This window comes from Centruroides vittatus, unplaced genomic scaffold, assembly GCF_030686945.1.
Source record: "Centruroides vittatus isolate TY-2023 unplaced genomic scaffold, ASM3068694v2 contig_345, whole genome shotgun sequence".
Taxonomy (NCBI): domain Eukaryota; kingdom Metazoa; phylum Arthropoda; class Arachnida; order Scorpiones; family Buthidae; genus Centruroides; species Centruroides vittatus.
In genome coordinates, this window is record NW_027122170.1 from 2004988 (window position 1) to 2025155 (window position 20168).

The 20168-nt window shown below is 32.4% G+C and overlaps 1 protein-coding gene across 3 annotated transcripts in view; it reads left to right on the forward strand.

The window, feature by feature from the left end:
- Dhc16F (Dynein heavy chain at 16F) overlaps window positions 1-20168 on the forward strand; it is a 383439-nt gene that overhangs the window by 61578 nt on the left and 301693 nt on the right. For 2 of the 3 annotated variants that reach the window (XM_067269009.1, XM_067269010.1), the window contains exons 1-3: window positions 12197-12387; window positions 15573-15647; window positions 16855-17002. In XM_067269009.1, the coding sequence (XP_067125110.1) occupies window positions 16993-17002 (10 nt within the window). In that variant the 5' untranslated portion in view covers window positions 12197-12387; window positions 15573-15647; window positions 16855-16992. Of the gene's footprint in view, window positions 1-12196; window positions 12388-15572; window positions 15648-16854; window positions 17003-20168 lie in introns of those variants that run through there. The other variant, XM_067269011.1, reaches the window with a different exon arrangement.

Below are 20168 nucleotides of genomic sequence, written 5' to 3' on the forward strand. Positions count from 1 at the left end.
CAACATTTTCCCTTGCCTGAGTCGCAAGGGTCTCTCAGAATCCTGTTCTTATTATAAAATTATTCAATTTTATCAATCGCGTAAATAAACTACAATTTCTACGTTAAATTCTGCGCTTTGTTTTGTATCTAGTAGTATAAATTACTTATGTATTGACAAAATTCCCTTTATAATATTTATTTTTACGTAATTTGATGGTAAAAATGCAATTAATGAACGTAGCATATTTCAACTAGCTGTAAATTATCTCACGTTTCACCGATTGTCATCTGGTTTGTTCGTAAATAGGGAAGAAACATGACTCATTCATGTGAAGTTAGTAGAAATTTAATGCTACTGCAAAAATATTTGTTAATGTTCGTAGACCTCTTGTTACCCCTACTGCGAGAGACAATAAACGTTAATTGTTTTATGACTCTATTGATAAATGCTTTTTATTGGGTTATAACTCGACTAATTAACAAACGTTTTATTTCGTTTTACATATAAGAATGTTGTCTTAAAGATTAAAGAAACAGTTAGCTTTGTAAGATTTTTAAACATAAATTTTATTTTTAATTTTTTTATGTGATACAGTCGTGTGGTAGGCAGAATTCGATCACCCGATATTAAAAATTAGCATCGCTCAAAATATTATAGAAACCATCAAAATTCTTTGTTGATAGACATAAATATTTTCTTTGTATGAAATGAAACAATATGAAAAATAATGGGTGGACCATCAAAAATTCGGCAATTTACGACGTGTTGTCGATTCTGTAATTTGTTTTCTTAACTTTTCCATATATTTTATTTTTAGATATATAGTGCATTCATTATATACGGTATTCAACATAATGCTAGAAATTCGAGAAATTTTGGTTGGGTTCAACGTCCACGTAAATTCAATTACACCTGTCAATACTACTGGTTACTGTTAAAACATGAATATCTACGTTACCCAAATTATCACACGAGCAGAATACATATTCATGCGTCACTATTCATTTAATTTCATTAGATTAAGAAGTACTTCAACGCAACGTTTATTCGTATAAATTTCTGCTGTGAAGTTTGACATCAGCATTCCGAGCAGCCTTAGTTACTCACCACTTAATGGAAAATGTTTACTTAATCATACCACCATGATCTTTCTCAAATTAATACAATACATTTTATGTTTCTGTTTTTACCTAAATAAAGCAATAGAGTCAACACATTTATTGCTTTGTGTTTTAGCGTAATTGACAAAAAAACTGTTTGAAAAAATTGTACTTAAAAACACTTCAAATTTCTGTCGGGTGTTCTTAGTCTGTGGTAAAAATTTTCTTTAGAACTTCGAGAAAATTTTCACACGTTAAGCCACAAAGCCACGTCAAGGCGACACCCATTTTGTGGTAGTTTTTTGATTTCCAGAAACTGACCTCGATTGCTCGACAGAATAACAATCGAGGAATAAAACTGGACATTCGTTGCTATTCAATTCATTCGGTAAACTAAAATACACTACGAAAATTTAATTTTTATGCCATTTTCCTCAAACTTTCCTATTGAAGGACATGAAGTTTAAATACAGATTTTTCATTTACAAATAAATATAGCAACGAATAAAAAATTATGTTCAAAATATAAATAACCACAAATTATAAAAATTGCATATAAAACATATACTAAAAACTTATTATATTGTAACAAAGACGCTGTTGCTTAAGCCTTTTGCAATTTTTGTGTAGTGAAACTGTTTTTATACAGAAAAATAAATTAGAACGAAAAATATTACGATATTTATTAGGTATCGATTAAATAAAAAAAATATATTTTTAAAAGAGAAATAAGCTTGTGTATCGGTCAAATGTCTCATGTAATCATAGCGCCAAATATTTAAGATACGTGTTATCTACCAATTATGAGAATATTTTTAAAAGAGAAATAAGCTTGTGTATCGGTAGACGAACAGCAACCGGTCTATAGGAATACAAAGGGGTGTTTATTCACTTAGAAAACTTACACTCACTGCAGCTTGCAGTGCCAGATAAGGTATCGCTCCACCTGAGAGCTCGCGATTATATACAGTGAGGACATGGTTGAAATATGTAAATGATAACAGATTTACATTTGTTCTCAGACTAGGAGAACGTACATCCAAAAAAAACCACGTCAAGGAGGCTCGAACCGGAAACCTACTGGTTGATAGGCGAGGACGCTGACCACTGCACCATGAATTTATATATATATATATATATGTATTTATTCAATTACTTAATATACATTATATGCTATGAATTAGTTTACAATTACAATTACAATTACAAATGTTGCTTGGTTATATACAATTACAATTATACAATACTTATCGTATCAGTACAATACTTATAATACTATAATCGAACATTTATCAATACAATACAATATTATATTTTAATACAGAGACTTTCGCAATTAATACTGGGCGAGCAGGAACTACCGTTACTTATAGCTATTATCCCAGTCTCTGTCCATTGTTGGTGGTTTTTCCATTTATCAAAATTTTTTGATAGTTTACAGTTTCGATTAACTGGTTCAATCTACTTTTACATTTTTCTAACGTTATTATTTGCGTTACCTTTGTAAAATACGCCGAACATATACTCCTCCATATTGTGTCGATTACTGTAATGATTATAGAAATCATCTGCTTAGAGTATCTATACATTTCTAGTCTACGTACTTCGCCAATGGTAAGTGGAATATAGACGCTGCTTTTCTCCCTCAGGACTTTTCAAATTTGAGAGGTGTGGGCGCACTCAAATATTGCATGTTGAGTGGTTTCAGATTTGTTACAAATCGGGCAATTGCTGTTGTTTTGCAAATTTTTATTCGTTTTCCATTCATTAGTCTGAAGACAGTTGTGATAAATCCTCCAATAAGTACTTTTTGCTCTGTTGAAGATCGGCAATTTGAATACAGTGTGTATTATTTTATTGTTTAACAATTGTTGGTCGAGTTCTATTACCTGAGGCTTGGATATTAAAGTATCTGCTAGCATCCAATAAAGTTTCTGGGGCTTTGTTGTAAAGATCGTCTCGTCATTGAAATAATTTGTTAGGTGTTTATAGCAATGTATTACTTCTTTTAATAGCATTGGTATTCTGTACTTTTTCTTCTAATAATTCGGTGCTTACAATTAAGTTCGGAATTAATGGTTGCAATAGACTTTTTGCTATAGGTGTCCGGAGCGAATATTTGTGTAAATTATTGATTAAAACTTTTACATTGGCGCCATCTGGAATTTCAAAATACTAACTATCTACATACAAAAATAATATTTTATATTTAATATACGGTATTACAAAAATAAAACATTTAACTAAATAAATATTACACAAAATAATTAGAAAGTATTATCTATATTTTTTATTACGATAACTTGATAAATTTTATAATAATAATAATAGTAAATATAATTTCATTATTTTAATATATTTAAATTTAATTAATGGTAAATATCTAAACAATCAGAAATGAATTTATTTACTGAAATAATGCTTTTAAATAATGGAAAACATTTAAATTATTTCAATTTCTTAGCTAGCTTCTACGTCATAGGATCGTCACAGGAAATAGAATGGCGTCACCTTATCTGTTGCAGGTGTGTCTACGGTCACGTGACCTGTGACGTGGCCTTCAGAAACACGTGTTTTTGTTTTCAATATTATATTTTGTAAATTAATTAACAGAATTGAATAAAAATGTATAGAATTACAAGAAGCGATGTATAACAAATATATAAGAGCATAAATTAGTATAAAAACTAAGAAAATTATTATAAAATCCACAAAAGTGACTTCTATACATCGCATACATACGATTAAAAAAAAACTTGAATCAGAAATCATGAAAACTATAACAGAAATATGTAATGAACTCAATAAATTTGTGATATCACAAAAACTAGCAAAAAAATTAAAGAAACAGAGAGAAAAACGATCATTTACCTCAGTACTATCATGACCTTGAATAGACTAAGTGGTAAGTTTATTTAAAAAATCAAAAATGACAAATTTATTTAAAAATAAAATCCAAAAAAAATATTACTATGTAAAATAAGATCAGAAGAATATAATCGCGAAAACTGCATACTTCTAAGATGCATAGTTCAAATAAAAATGGTTGTTATTGCCTTCGTTGTCAGCCCGGCAGAAAATTCTGCCGGCTGAGTGTACCAACTTGAAAACGACCCGGCAGAAAATTCTGCCGGGTCACGTGAAACGGGCTAGCAATCTCCAGATTCGTCGGTTCATCCAGGGATCGCCGTCGAGCCGTGTTCTACGCCCCGGGGCATACGGATTGTTCACCGACACATCGAACTGCCAGCAACGAAGACACGGAATTCTCGAACTTTGTTGAACTTTATTCTTCGCGTTTCGGATTGTGAATCTCTTCACACAAGAAAGATTTGTAAGAATCATTATATTTTTATTAACGGTTTCCGATGGTAACCCGTCTCAGTGAGTCAGTCCACTCCCACAAGACAGTCTGACCGCTCGACCGCCGTAACATTCTTTCACTCCAATCGGCTAACCTTACAAACACAGACTGAACGGCCATCGTGCCAACCTACCGTTCTGGGGATCCGGGATCGATTCCAGACGGGTGGAAAAATCAGAAATTTTTCGGGGGTTCTGTTCAGACATGACGGGCCCCATCCCTCACCATCCGGCTGCCCCAATGTGGGCCTAGCCGAACTCATAATGTGCTTGCTAAAAGAGGCCTTCTTAGCGCCCACAGGGCAAAGAGTTTTAAAAAACCACCAGATCACAGTGAAATAATTAGGTCGGATGGCCGAGCGGTCAAGGTCAGCAGCCTGCCCCCCCTCCCCCCAGGGGGACCAGGTATCGAATCCAGACGGGCCGAAAAATCCCCAAGAATATTTCAGGGCGGATGCACCTCCCCCCTGAAATATTCTTGGGGATATAAATATGTCGGTCCCCGTCCCTCACCACCCGGCCGCCCCATTGTGGGCCTGGCCGAACCCATAATGGGCTTGCTATAAGAGGCCCTCTTAGTGCCCACAGGGTGGAAAGAGTTACAAAAAAAGTGTAATAATTACGCAGAACAAACGATTTCGATTGGTATATTACAAAATTCTAATACATCAACGTACTACATAAGTGTCTTCTTTCTTTGGTAACGTCCTTTCCTGAAGTGTGAAAAGTACGTTACGAAAGAAAGAGGACATGTGTACTTCGATGTATTATAATTTTGTAATATATTAATTTTTCGTCCTGGCATTTAAAATTATTTTAATGTTTAATTGAAGATTTCGATTCGCTTTGCGAGTCAAATCTCGGGTTACAATACATAATTTGCATAAAAATTTTAAAGTTTTGTTATTGAGTTTTAATTTTATCTTTGGCCAATTTTATGTAATATTCTAAATGATACAATGTGTACATTTCATGGCATCTATATAATTTTTTTACTTAATCGTTTATGTTGCTGGTCGTATGGCCGAGTTATGGCGCCGGCCTACGCTCTGGAGGATCCGGGATCGAATCCGGCCGAACAACTCCAGGCATATTTCGTCGACGTTAAGAGAAAATAAAACTGGAAAAGCCCCTCTTATTGCCTGCAGAGCTGAAAGGTTTAATTAAGCAAAAAACGATTAATAATTTATCACGTTTCAGCGTTAGCAATAATATAACAAAAAATTAAATAGTATTTCATTTAATACGAAACAAAGATTACTGAATTCTAATACTTTTATTACTTAAAATTTATGCACGACGTATATTAATAAAATAACTATACCCATCGAAAGTATTAAACAGTACGAATTAATATAATAGTAAAGCAGACGATAGTTCTGCCCTTAGACAAGTGACGTAGCGGCGTCGTTCGATCGTGACGTCATTTTGTAATTATTCGAAAATATTCCTGTAAGTAATTATATATACTTTTATAAAATTATTGCCATTATTCTTAATTAAACTGCGATAAACGATCGTTTTTTAATTCAAATTACTCAAATACATAAATATTGCTTTAAAAATCTTACATTTATCATTAAATTACAATATGTGTCCATTGAATTACAACGGGTTTTTTAATTAAAAATGGAGGAGGAAACGGGAGAGAAGCGCACCCACGATCACTTTACTTAATCTCTGATGGAAGACACAACCCCCCCTTCGCTCAGCCCCCTACTGAAGGGGCTTGAACCCATAAAGATGTTCGAACCCTGTTAAGGATTCGAACTTCTTTGTAGTTGCATATTCATGTTCATCAATATCGACATCATACTCAGATTTAATACCATATCCATCAATATCAACAGCGGCTCACTCAAAATTTAATCATGTGGGAGCCGAGTTGAACGGATAAAAAAATAAAATTTTAATTCGGATTTCATAAAATTCCCACCTTATGTGACCCTAATTCATAATAGAAGACAGAGCATGATATATATTAAAATTTTGGAAAATTTACTAGTTTCCCCCCTTTTACTTTAGGGGTGTCAGGGTCCGTTGGCCCACTCTGGGTGCGCCGCTGAATATTAATATTGATACAATATTTGAATATTGGAGATATTCAAACATCAATATTCGAATGTTGACAAAGTATGTTCGAATGATCTTCGGTCGAATTCCAGTCTTCGAATGTCATTTGTCCCAAATTCAAAAATTGTAACCATTCGGAATATTATTTTTGAATTTGTTCTAATTTGTACATTCTATGCTACACTATTCTAAATTGTATCTAAGTTTTTAATCATTTTAATATTATGAAAAACAATTTTTCCAAGCGTGTTTTAATTCTTTAAATTAAGTAATTGTCGAAACCTACGAATTGTGGTCCCTAGCGTTGTTTTCGATAGAAAAAGAGCTTTCAAATACGTTGATGGAGTCGACGACCAGCGACTTTTATGATAAAATAATTAACGACTTTGCGGAAAAAATCGTCGAATAGAGTTAGTTTATAAAACATTAAAAAAACAAGTTTTTCTATTATTGTTTGTATCACATCAATTTGTATTCTGTATGTATTATTTGCATTTTAGAACTAAAATACATAAATTGTTTATTTTTGTTATTTCCGGTATTTGTTTAAAATTTTTATGGAAATGTCATGTACCGGACGGGTCTGATCCGTCGCGAAAGAATGGTTAATTTAGAGAAAAACTTATTAGTTTAAAAAAACATAGAGAAAAATCATTTGTAGTCGGACACCCATTGTTTATATCAAACTGCGTGGCAGAAACCATAAATCGCGGAAGGAAGTCGTCCTATGATTGGTGGAAGATCAAATTCGTCTTCGATTTTGACTTTTCTCGCGCTCCAGGTAAGAGTCTCGTTACGTTTAACAACCAGGGACCAAGCACTCGGGAAGCGTGATTGAGGGAGAACGACCAATCAAAATGGACGAAAGAAAGAATGGAGATTAATATAATCCCCGACAATCGAGGACACCTGGCACTCGGTTAACGTTCCAAATAACCAAAACGCCGCGTGTCGACGCGCAAAAAGAACAATTTCTCGACTATTGTGCCAACCCGTAACCCGTGCCACTTCGGACTTAGACCGTGTCCCCGACGCCAACGGACGTGCCTTACAGATTCGTCGACGCCACTGTCCCGGGCCACCTTCGATCGACCATCGAAGAACCACATCGACGCCCACGACATCCAAACGGCTGATTGTTCTAAAACAAACAATTTCGTACATAGTGTATGTTTATTTTATGTTAAAGTAAATGGTTTTTGTCAGATACTTGTCGTCTTTGTCTTTTCCGCCACCACGCACGTACGAATGGACCCTAGACTAGGCGTGACCAACAGTTTTTTCCCCCGGGCCGAATTTGAAAAAACTTTTTTCACGGGCCGAACGAAATATTAAAATTAAAAAATGTTAATTACAAAAACGATTCATTTAAGTAAATAAACGTTTATATGTATTAGTATTATATTTCTAGCAAAGCACACGAATTACTAAGTTAAATTGAATATCATCTGTATATCTTGAATTACTGTCTAATATATGATAAATATTAATATTTTAAATTTATCATTTTTTTTATTCCTCACTATCACACAGACGAGTACAAAAGTTGTAAATTTGTACAGTGGAATTTAAACAAAAAAAGAAAGTATCGCGAATCCATTCGACCAATTATTGGAAGTTAAGTAGCTAATATTGAAAGATTAATCGCGGGCCGCATAAATTCATTAAGCGGTCCGTATGTTGGCCATGCCTGCCCTAGACCAGGGATGGCGAACCTATGGCACGCATGCCCAAAGTGACACGTAAGAGAAATCATCTGGCACGTAATGTATCACATGATTTCTGTCTTTTTCAATCATCCTTTCTGTTTATCACCTGATCATCTTTATTTCAATCAGATTTTTTACATTTAATTTACATTCGAATTAAAGCGTATTCGTTTAATTTCTATATAAATATCGTTATTCGAAGTCTAAGACATTGGCACGCATTAACATCTTTAAAGATAAGTATGCTTACAATATGGCACGCGGACTCAAAAAAGTTTGCCATGCCTGCCCTATACCATCACTGACGCGCAATTAACTGATTTCTCCTGGAAGTCGGCTTCTTACATGAACCCAACTTCTTACATGAACCCAACTTCCCTATCATCAAATGTCACGGCACGCCACTGGTGCATTACTATTAAATATGCACATTTCGAAGCAGACGAATTGAACTATAATATGCCATTTCCTGTAACTATTTCCCGAAAATCATCATGTCCGTTCGTCTTAATTCGTGTTTTAAAAGTCGATTTAAAAATTCGAATCGATATTAATAATAAAATGCATTATAACAAGCTCTAAATTTCGAATATTAAAATTAAATTAATTTCAAAATGTCTACTCCTTTTATTACTCTTGCGTTAATATGACACGATTTTTCAGATGCTTGTCGATTTAATATGTGAAACGGCGTAAAAGTATGCGCTGTTCGAAGCAAATTAACAAATTTTTCCAGGTCTATTTTTGTAAATGTATAATGCATACGTTATCGCAATTAAAAAATAGGTTACAATTTTAATGCACTATGATGGGGGTTTCTTATGCTCCTCCAAGTGGGGGCTTGCTACAAATTTCGTAAGGAAATTTCGGACGTTGAGCCAAGAATCAAAATACCGTATATTTACACTGTATATATACGAGCTTGCTAAAAAGAAACCCTCTTAATGCCGACAGGGTGGAAAGAGTTTTAAAAAAACTCTTTCCACCCTGTCGGCATTAAGAGGGCTTCTTTTTAGCAAGCTCGTTATGAGTTCGGCCAGGCCCACAATGGGGCGACCGGCTGGTGAGGGACGGGGCTCAACGTATACGGACGGACCACTCCCCGAAAAATTCCTGAAGATTTAGAGGTCGGTCCGTATTCAAACCCGGGTCCGCAGAGCGGTAGGCCATCTGGCCAAAATATATATGTATACAGTCGAGTCCGCATAAGTCGACACCCCAAGGGGAAGTGGAAATGTGTCGAGTTATCCGATGTGACGACTAAAGCGAAGTTGGGAAAACAAAAAAAAAAAAAATACAATTAGGAAAGTACAGAAGTGCGTTATACAGTAGTATAGGCTTACAATACATTAATACATTGTGTCCTCCATTTACAATTATTCTGTAGATGAAAAACTCAAAAATTCATTTAGCGTTGTTTGTTTCGAGCACTTAACTGTCTCGACTTTCTTTTTCGACCATCACGAACGCCTCGAAAACACCGTCTTCGCAACTGTCAATTGTTGGCAAGTAACGTCTAAGGATTCTTAATGCCTCTAGCGTGAGAAAATGCAAAATTGGATTCTGGTGTGACGTTAATGTAGATTCTATATTTTCTTTTTGTTTATCTGTTATTATTTTATACATAAAAATACATAAAATGTTAAGGCATTTTTATTAATATGTATATATATTAATAATATTAATATATTATTATATTATTAAATAAATTTACTCCCCCTCCTGAAAAAAAATGAGTTCGCACCACACATGCGGAGTGAATTCATTTTTTCGGGAGGGGGGTGACGACTTAGCGGAGTGTGGGACAGCAAAAGTATGTTGACTTATTCAGTGGTGACGAGTTAAACGGTGTCGAGTAAACCGGAGTTTTTTAACATTAATGTCTATGTAAGTCGGCCGGGACCACAGAAACTGACTACTTATTAACCGATGGTGTCGAGTTATCTGGGTGACGACTTATGCGGAGTCGACTGTATATATATATATATATATATATATATATACATACATAAATACACATACATACTGTATATATACAGGTATTCCACAATTAATGCAGTTAATTAATCGATCGATGCTACCGCGTATATCAAAATTGCGTTAACTACAATGATATCGAGGTACTCGACCGAATAATCACCACCCGCTAGAACAAAGTTTAATTAAATTAATAATAAATATTTTTATTTTGTCATCGGTAAAAAAGTTTTCTGTGATAGAAATAAGCAACTAATTTAAAAATAAAGTTAAACCTTAGAGCTCCCTTCAGGATTAAGAAAAAGGCAACCCTATGACAAAGGAGGCACGTACCCCAATGTAAGGGTGTCTTTGGGCTACATTCTATTCCGAAAAGGATCATATGGGTTTCTTTGACTTTTTTACTCCTATGGGCATTATGTACAGCTTCGATAAGGTCCCAACTGCTTTATTCGGAGCTGCAATTGTTTCAAATTTCTTGCTGTAAATAGCCATATTATATGAAAAAGTAGCCTAATGTTAATGGCATTATCATGAAGTAAGAATTCATTTGACGTATTTCATTTATAGATCGTTTATTTTTTTCTTCTATAAATGCTAACCTACAGATATAAATATTTTACGAATTACCGGATACATTACAGTAAAGCTACAATAACTGCCGTAATTTATAATTATTATCGCCGATATATAGCCCGATGTTATATGGCAGTTGTAGCTTTAAATGCTAACCTATGCAGCACAGCTCTTTAGTTTGTTTTCCATCAAATTAGCAATAATAGTGTTAATTTCACATAACCAAAAGCTAAATTTTAGCGTTTGGTATTTCTATTCGCTTATGTGGACATGATTGTGATGCTTAAGTGGCTATTGAATGCTCCATCTAATTTTGCTAAATAAAAGTAGTGTGCAGACTGTACACACTTCACACACAAAATGCCAAAAGCACACAATCATAGTTCTAAGAACTTTTTCTAGTCTTTGTAAAATTCTCTAATTGAACACTATAATAAGTGATTAAAATCCTCCTTAAAAAATTTTAATAACCATCTTGAACAGTTTTCTACTGAGAAAATTAAGAAGTTTTGAGAAGATGGGATCTTCAAGTTATGTAAACGATGATGGTGTAAATATACAGTAAACTTCTATAAGTCAGATGTCTGTAACTTGAATATTTCGTTAACTCAAAAAAAAACTCAAAATTAACTCAAAATTGAAGATGTTAGATGGATCTAACATCTTCAATTTGAATTTCTTAACTTGAATTTTCTCCAAGACAGTTTTTCGTGGTCCCCGACACCGATTTATGTTAATTTCGACTTCCTCGACTCTAATTTTAATATTTATTCTATTCAAAGTGATCCTAATTATTGGATTTTCATGATATTTTCAGACAGTTGTATTACTTTCCAACTCTAGTTTTCAGATAATGTTCCAGTTCAAAGTAAGAGGTCCTCTTGCTTTGGACTGGAAAATGTAACTAATGGAATTGAAATGTTCAATTCCATTAGTTACATTGAACATTTTGCTGAAAGGCACTATGCAAGCTGTTTAAAACAAAAAAAGGTCTCAAAGATTCTTTATATGATGTAAGAGAGATAAAAATACAAAGCTGTTCAGAATTGGTTGTTTTTACTCTATTGTCCTCTAATTTGAATTGTCTGTAACTTGGAAGTTTTTTCCTGCCCTTGGAACTTTGAGTTAGAAAAGTTTTACTGTATGTGAATAGACATATTTATCAACATAAAAATTCTGCTTTTCATATTCTTTAAAATTGGCAGAAACTTTTCAGATAATCCAATATTATAATCTGATTTCTTAATGTAAGATGTTATATGATTTACATCTACTATTAACAATTTTATATTTATGGTAATTATCTTATATACCCATATTCTAGAAACAGATCATAGCAATAAAATATATGAATTAATCATAATTTACTATACTTGATTATTATAGTTATATTTTCAGTTTATAATCAATTAAAAATGGATATAAAACCAGACTGTTCAACTGAAGAAAAATGTGAAAAACAACCTGAATTGGATGCAATAGATTTAACAGATAGGTTATATAGTTATGGAAAAAGAAATTACACTCAGCCCAAAACAAAACCAAAGTATATTCCAAAAGAAAGACTTCAAAAACCTAAGAAACAGCAAGAAACTAGAGATCCAATTGTGAGTATTAATAATAAAATTATTTATAATTAAAAATAATTTATTCTTAAAAGAAGGGCATAAGAATTACATATTAATTTAAACAAGTCAGATTCTGAATTGAAGACATGAGTGGATGACATTGTTATGTTACAAAATCAAAGTTTTGAGTGAATTGATGTTCGAGTTTTTATTAAATAATTTTTTCAGTGTAAATGTATCCACAAAATAGTATACTGCAGAGGATATTACAATGTTATTTAATATCAGGTTTTTAATGGTGGTATGTGAGAAATGGATACCTTACACCTTCATCCATTCATGTCTTCAATTAATATTGTAATCTTCTGTCCATAATCTGCAGGGGCAAGCTTTTATCGACGAAAGTTGTCATCATATAAATTGGACAAGTTAGCATTGTTATTTATTTGTTTTCTTGGTGCATCAGCAACGAAATATTGCAATTAATAAGGATATTTAAGGATTAGTAAGAAATAAACTAAACAATTTATTTTAAAGTAGTACAGTGAATGTTTACAATCCAGAATTATACAGGGTGTGCACAAATTATTGTACAATTTCATCAGATTATATTTTCAGTAATGTTGAACAGAAATACATGACAGTACCACCATTTGAAAGAGGGATATTTGCAGTTTTTGTACTGACTTTAAATGCATTCAACATGTACCCCATTTGTGGCAAAACAGATGTCCAGATGGTATCCCATTCTTGCCAAATTTTCTCAAGCATATCTTGTGTGATGTTCCTGATGGTGGTGTGAATGCACTGTTTCAATTCTGGCAATATCATTTGAAGTGGAGGAATGTAAACATCAGTGATTGTTCATGGAAGCTGTGGAAGCACTGCTTCCCTTGTATTTTCTAAAATATAAATACATATTGTATGATTATTTTCATATTTTAACATACTTTGAATTAATTAAAATTAATATTTTATTATAACTGCATTATGTATCTTATTACAAATTTCTATACTACATGCAAAAAAAAAAAAAAATGATAGGATTGCTATTGTATATGCATATTCCCAATGGAAGTGCGTATCATCTGCACATAGCCACTCCAGTCACTGGATATCAAGTGAATGTGCGATTTTTTTTTTTCCTGTGGAGTTTTGTCAAGGATAATGTTTACATTCCTCCACTTCCAATGATGTTGCCAGAATTGAAACAGTGCATTCACACCATTGTCAGGAACATCAGGCAAGATATGATTAAGAAGATTTGGTGAGAGTGGAGTATCATCTGTGTTAAATTTCTTTCCTGTCATTACCTGTGCGTGTAGCAATGATTTGTATTATGTAACCTTTGTATTATTTTTTCTTATATAAATAAATGGCCATGATGTGGTGCCTCTATGGAGCCCGCCACTGTTCGGTTTGGTATAACTTTGCAACGGACCAACGTAGTCGTGTACGATTTTTTAAACTTATTTGTAAGGTATCCTGCTCACTATCTGCGAACACATAACTTGCAACAGTGATACATTTAACAATCTGGACATCTTTTGCCACACATAGAGCACATATAGAATGCAGTTAAGATTAGTACAAAATTGCAAATACAGTATCTCTGTTTCAAATGGTGGTAATATCATATATTTCTGTTCAATATGAGTGAAAATATAATCTTTTCACACTCTGTATAATATAGTCAGTTCCCACTTTATGACTTCTTGACTTACAATGCCTGAAACTAGTACAGTGGTTGATCGGTTAACGAACATAATCAGTTTCAAAACTTTGTTCGCTATCCAAATTGTTCATTAACCAATTATTGATTTACTATAGGTTTTCAGGAAATTTGATTAATTTGTTCTGGAGACCCCAAAAAATAAAAAATATATACTTTCTTACTACATTTATTTATATGTAATAATAAAAATACATATATACACAGTCTTGCATTTTTATTAGTCATGTTTTTTCGTTTGTGGGGTTGAAGAATCTGTCTAATGTCGATTGCTTTTCTTTCTTCAGGATTTTTCAAAAGTAATTAATAGCATTGTAATTGTAGAGATCCCCAGGCCTATTAACCTCAACCTGGTTTGGATGCCATTTAAGACAGTCGTTCTGACATCCTCCCACTTCTTCAAAAGATGTTTAATAGCAGATATCAGCATTAATCCTCTTTTTCAGAAGAAAACATATTTTGCTGAGTTTCTTGGTGTTCTTCATTCAAGAGTTCTTGGCATTCTTCTGTCGTCAGATCAGTTTTCATTATGAGCTCTTCAATGTTCTTTATTTCTCAGATGTGATTTTTTGTTACTCCTTAATCTGTTTGAGATTTTTTGATTATACTGTATCTTTCTTAGGTAATATTGAACTGTGGCCTACTGTAGACCTGTTCAAGCCATACTGCCTCGCACCATCAGACATCTGCCCACTCTCTACCTTTTCTATTATACTCTCACCATTCAAAAATAAAAACCAATGCAAAACTTAACAAGTGCTGCCCAACAGTCTCACGAATACTATAAAAGAATTGTTTCTGTCAGAAAAATAAAAGGCTGGAATTACAAGGGAAATTCAATGTTCGGGGGAATTCTGGGGAATGGCTGGAATTCAATGTTCGGGGGAATACTATCTGATCAGTATGTACCGGGTTGAGCGTCGATGTCGATGTTTCCTGCGCTCCAAAAAGTTTCAAATTGTTGCCCAAAGACAAGGGAAGACCAATCAGTATTTATTATTTTACGTCGCTTTTTCTTGTGTTTGTTATTCGAACATGTGTTCGTTGTCCGAACATAAAAATCTTTCACAAAAGTGTTCGTTATCCGATTTGTTTGTTAACCGATCACCCACTGTACAAATATCTGCCATATAACATAGGATTAGGTTCCTGACAAGTGCTGTGTTAAGTGAATCCATGTTATGTGGTGCTCAGAATAAGTAGAAAAAGCCAAGTTGTATTCCAAAAGCTTGTGAGAGTTACTATATGGACACAAAACCATGTTATATAGATACTGTGTTATATGGGGATACCTGTTTATTAGAAAAAATTTATTTTTGAGTTCAGTTTAAAAAAAATTGTTTTTAATAAACAGATGAGTTGCATTCACTAACAGCACTAACTAAATTATAAAATTTTTTATATAAATAAATTACTATAACATCATTTTATGATAATATTTTTAATAATTTTAATTATTATGAAAATTAATACCATTGTTTTTTGTTTAAAGTTTGGATTAACGTATGTAAAAGAAACAATTACTGAAGATAAAAAAGAAGTTGAAGAAAAAATAAAATCATTAAAAGTAAACAACTTTTTAGATATATGTTTTATGTTGTTAATATTTGGTAAATTTATTATACAGTCAAGTCCATTTAATGCTAAATGCAAACTAATTGGCTGCAATGTCAAACTGAATTTGTATGTTCATTGTAGTTTCAAGTATGATCATTGTTATTTATCACAATAGAAAACAAAAAAGTTGAGAGTAACCTATTTGGAGTAAAGACTCCTAACAATAAATTGTTGGCAAAGTATTTTTTAAAGCTACTACTACTGTAAGCTACTACTTTTTTACTACTACAAATTTTTAAAGCTATTACTGTAGTAGTAAAAAAGTAGTAGCTTTGAAATAATTTTTAAACATAGCTACTACTGAGTAGTAGTAGCTATGTTTAAAAATTATTTTAAACTGTATTAAAAAGTAAAGTACTGTTTTTAATAGTTCTAATGTGTTAAAAAACCAAAGATTGTCTTTCTTAACATGAAAATTGTTCAAAATATTATATTACACGCATTATATATCTTGCATGAGAAAATAACTTAAATACCAGCAAATAATTATTTTAAAAGTTTCTATATTCCATTGATACCACATTGCATACTAAAGGTAGTAATGGTCATATGAGGATGAAAAGAGGAAAAGGGTCAAGGGTTAAGTAAATATACACCTGATTTGAATGTCCTACTGCTCACAATGGGAAGAAAATTGGAAGTTGCATTAAGGTAGGTCTATATGGTGACATTTGGGTAAATAAGTATTTTAACAATTAGAACCACACTCATCAGATATGGCTGTCCTTTCTATACCTTGTTAAATCTTTTTTTTTTTTTTCTTTACTTCTCACATTCACTTTTTCCATTTCCTGTCATTACCTACACTGCTACACTGTTATACTTTTTATTGCTACATATCTTCTCTTTGCTTAATTTCTTATTTCCCTTTTTTAGATCACATTGCCTCTTTTATATCTAGCAGTGGGATCATGGGTTATCTGTTTCTAGGTTCATTTCTATCATTCTAAAAAAAACAAACAAAAGATTGTTTGTTGTTTTTAGAATATTCGAAGGTGCTTACTCAGGTAAAATGAGATGTTTAGTTGCAACAGATGTGAAAACAAAGGCACACAGGTCAAAATATTATATCAATATGATAATAATAAAGTAGTTCATAGACTACAAAAACTTTAAATAGTTACAATATTAATTTGCAATATATAATGTTTGTTTAGGAAGTTATACCACCAGAAGAGCCTAAATATATTCCTATCATAACTAAATCATCATCATTGTTTCGCAAGATAAAAGAACCACCATGGAAAAGCTATCCTAAATTGCCAGTAATTCAAACTGCTGCTGATAAAGAATTAATGGTGAAAGGTAAGAAAATTATTCTTTATATTGTTAGTAAGGTAATATTGAGTGTCAATGTGTCATGTATTGTGTGTCAAGTTCTAGTACATTTGTTAACAATTTAGACAGTTTTTTTGGTTTATCATTATTGATTTTCTTTTTCTGTGAGTTATTTATTATTTAATATGAAGAATTAGAAAGTTGAATGCACTTATTTGATTACTTTTGCCTTTAGAACTATCCATTAATTATATGTATAGTCTAAAGGAGAGAGTGGGGTTGTGAAAAGTACATCATTGTACACAGTTGGGAGGGAGAGAGAAGGTCAAGGCATTGTGTACATGATCCATGGTATTAGGTATTAAAAACAGTCCATTTTTTATGATATTAGTACATACAAATTTATTTATTGGGCTGAAATTTGAAAAAATTGTAGACCTATAAATTCCCACTGTTTGTATGTTTTTCTTTAATCTCGAGAACAGTGTTAGATAGATAAAAGTTGACACCAGATAAGGAAAGCTTAGGGGCAGAAGGCCCTGATTAACTGTATACAAATTTTCAGTCTAGATTGGAAATAATATAAATTCAATTCAAAAATTTTTTCCTGAATGGAGTTACATTGATGACTAGCATGACTCTGTTGTTATCAGGAAAAATACAATGTACAGGGGTAAGACACTACAAATTTGAGATTGAGAACATATATTTTAAATTGAATAAATTAAGGATATGATTAAAAATTGCAGCCTGGCATTGTGATGATGTCACAATAAATAATTGCTTGTTTTATTTACATATTTATTGCAAAATTACAATAGTGATGCTGTAGGGCAGGGATGGCGAACCTATGGCATGCGTGCCCAAAGTGGCACGTAAGAGAAATCATCTGGCATGTAATGTATCACATGATTTCTGTCTTTTTCAATCATTCTTTCTGTTTATCACCTGATCATCTTTTTTTTCAATCAGATTTTTTGCATTTATTCGAATTAAAGCGTATTCGTTTAATTTCTTTAAATATCATTATTTGAAGTCTAAGACATTGGCACGCATTAACATCTTTAAAGCTAAGTATGCTTACAATATGGCACGTGGACTCAAAAAGGTTCGCCATCCCTGCTGTAGAGCAATGATTTCCTCCTCCAAAAGAACAATAAATAATAACTCCAATTAAAAATAGTAAAAATTATGAGCAAAAAAAAGAGAACACAAACCTGACATAAACATACAAAAAAATGATAAAAATACACAATGGTTTTATAACTAAAAACTTACAAGAGAAGATTGTGAATTACCAATGCCATTTTTTAATGGAAAATATACCATTTTATAGAGAATGCTTTCCTGATAAATATACTGAAACTTTGTTTTTCTTTGTTTCCATAAAAATAGCCAAAAAAGTTTTTTTTTCATTTAAATGTCATAATTAATGTAAACACTAAGCAAGAAGCTACAATGGCTGGGTTGTCCAGTTCATTAGTTTTGTGTTTTGATGTGTGGATGGTTGTTGTTTAAAGAACTATTGATAAATTTCCCCATGCATTGTTTTTTTGCATTTCTCTACTTAAATATCTTTTCAGATTGTGTAAATGCAAATTATTAACATACCTAATAAGTTTTAAAGTGCACATAACAGCTATTTCTGTCATTTTTATTAATTAATTAGTATGCATGTGTGCAAATCTATATATATAATCGAGATGGGTTGATGATGATGATGATGATGATGATGATATGATGATGATATGATATGATAATAATAATAAGTGCAGAGCCCAAATGGTTTGGAGTTAAAAGTTGAAATTTGGTACACAGTTAGGGTACCTCATGAGAACATACACTAAGAAGGGATTTTTCGAAATTTCCCCCCATGAGGGAGAGGATTAAGGCTTATCCTAAAGAACTCAGCTTCTACTGTACTATTTTAGATGCAATTTTTTGTTTTTAACTGCATTTTAGTAGGGTACCACGTGAGGATGAAAGAAGTGTATTCCTTAACAATGGAAGTGTTAAGAGAAAGTGGCATGCAAGATTTACAGGTGCAGATGCAGTTTTTTGCATTTTTGTGGGAAATTGAACATATTTTTAGACCCATCTAAAAATTTTCTAATTAGTCTGGAAACAGGGGTACCTAATTCTTGTGTTCTGTGAAAACAGGTAAGATTGACTATAATGCAATAATCTTAATCTTTGCTAAATTTACTTTTTGCCTGAGCAACACTGGGCTTATGTGCAGTACAGTCAAACCTGTTTTTATGCGGTCTTTTTTGTGCGATTTTTTATTTGTGCATTTTTTATGCGATTTTTTATTTGTGCGGCTTTTTTTTGTGTGATTTTTTTATTTGTGCGGTATAGTCGGCGACTAGACTCATACGTTTTGTCATGTCTCACGTTGACTTACTATAGCTAAATAAACTTATTATACCATAAATGAACTTATTATAGCAATATTATTTCATGAATATGTGAAAAATGAAATAATTTATTTTTTAAGTCAACAAAACACCACCTGGACAAAAATATGTAAAACGGACGATAGACAAGATGATGCAGTCAAGTGCTGACATCTGTTGTCAATAAATTCTACATCTGTTTTAATTACGTTAATTAAATCTTCAAAGTGCTTTCACATTCCTGAATCATTAAAATAAGATTCATTTCAAAGCGTAAATTGAAGGTAAATGTACTGTATTATTTACGTATTTTCTAAATCAGATTCCAAAAGGTTTGGCGAGATTCCAAGTAGCTGCCAACCCTCATCATGATTTCGTTTAAAAAGCAATTCCTAGTTATTTCGTATGGTTTTGAGTTATTTTCTATGTGTGACTTTTTTTATGCGGTCCCTATTGACCGCATAAAAAAAATATTTTTTTAATTGTGTTGCGAAAACTATTTTTTATAGCCACTCGTGAAGTTTCGTGCGATTTTTTTTTTTTTTTTTTTTTTTTAAATGCGTTTTTTTATGCGGTCCCTATCCACCACATAAAAACAGGTTTGACTGTATTAGAATATTTGACAGGCAGTAGTAGTCTGTTTTGTTTTGAAAGTATCCAATTTAAGATAAGCAGTATTCAATGAGAAAAAATGGATGTTTGCTGTTTCACATAATTCCTCTGCAAATAGATAAATTTTTTATTATTTTGTCTATGTGTGGTTTAAAAGTTAACTTTTTTTAAATCGAAAATTATTC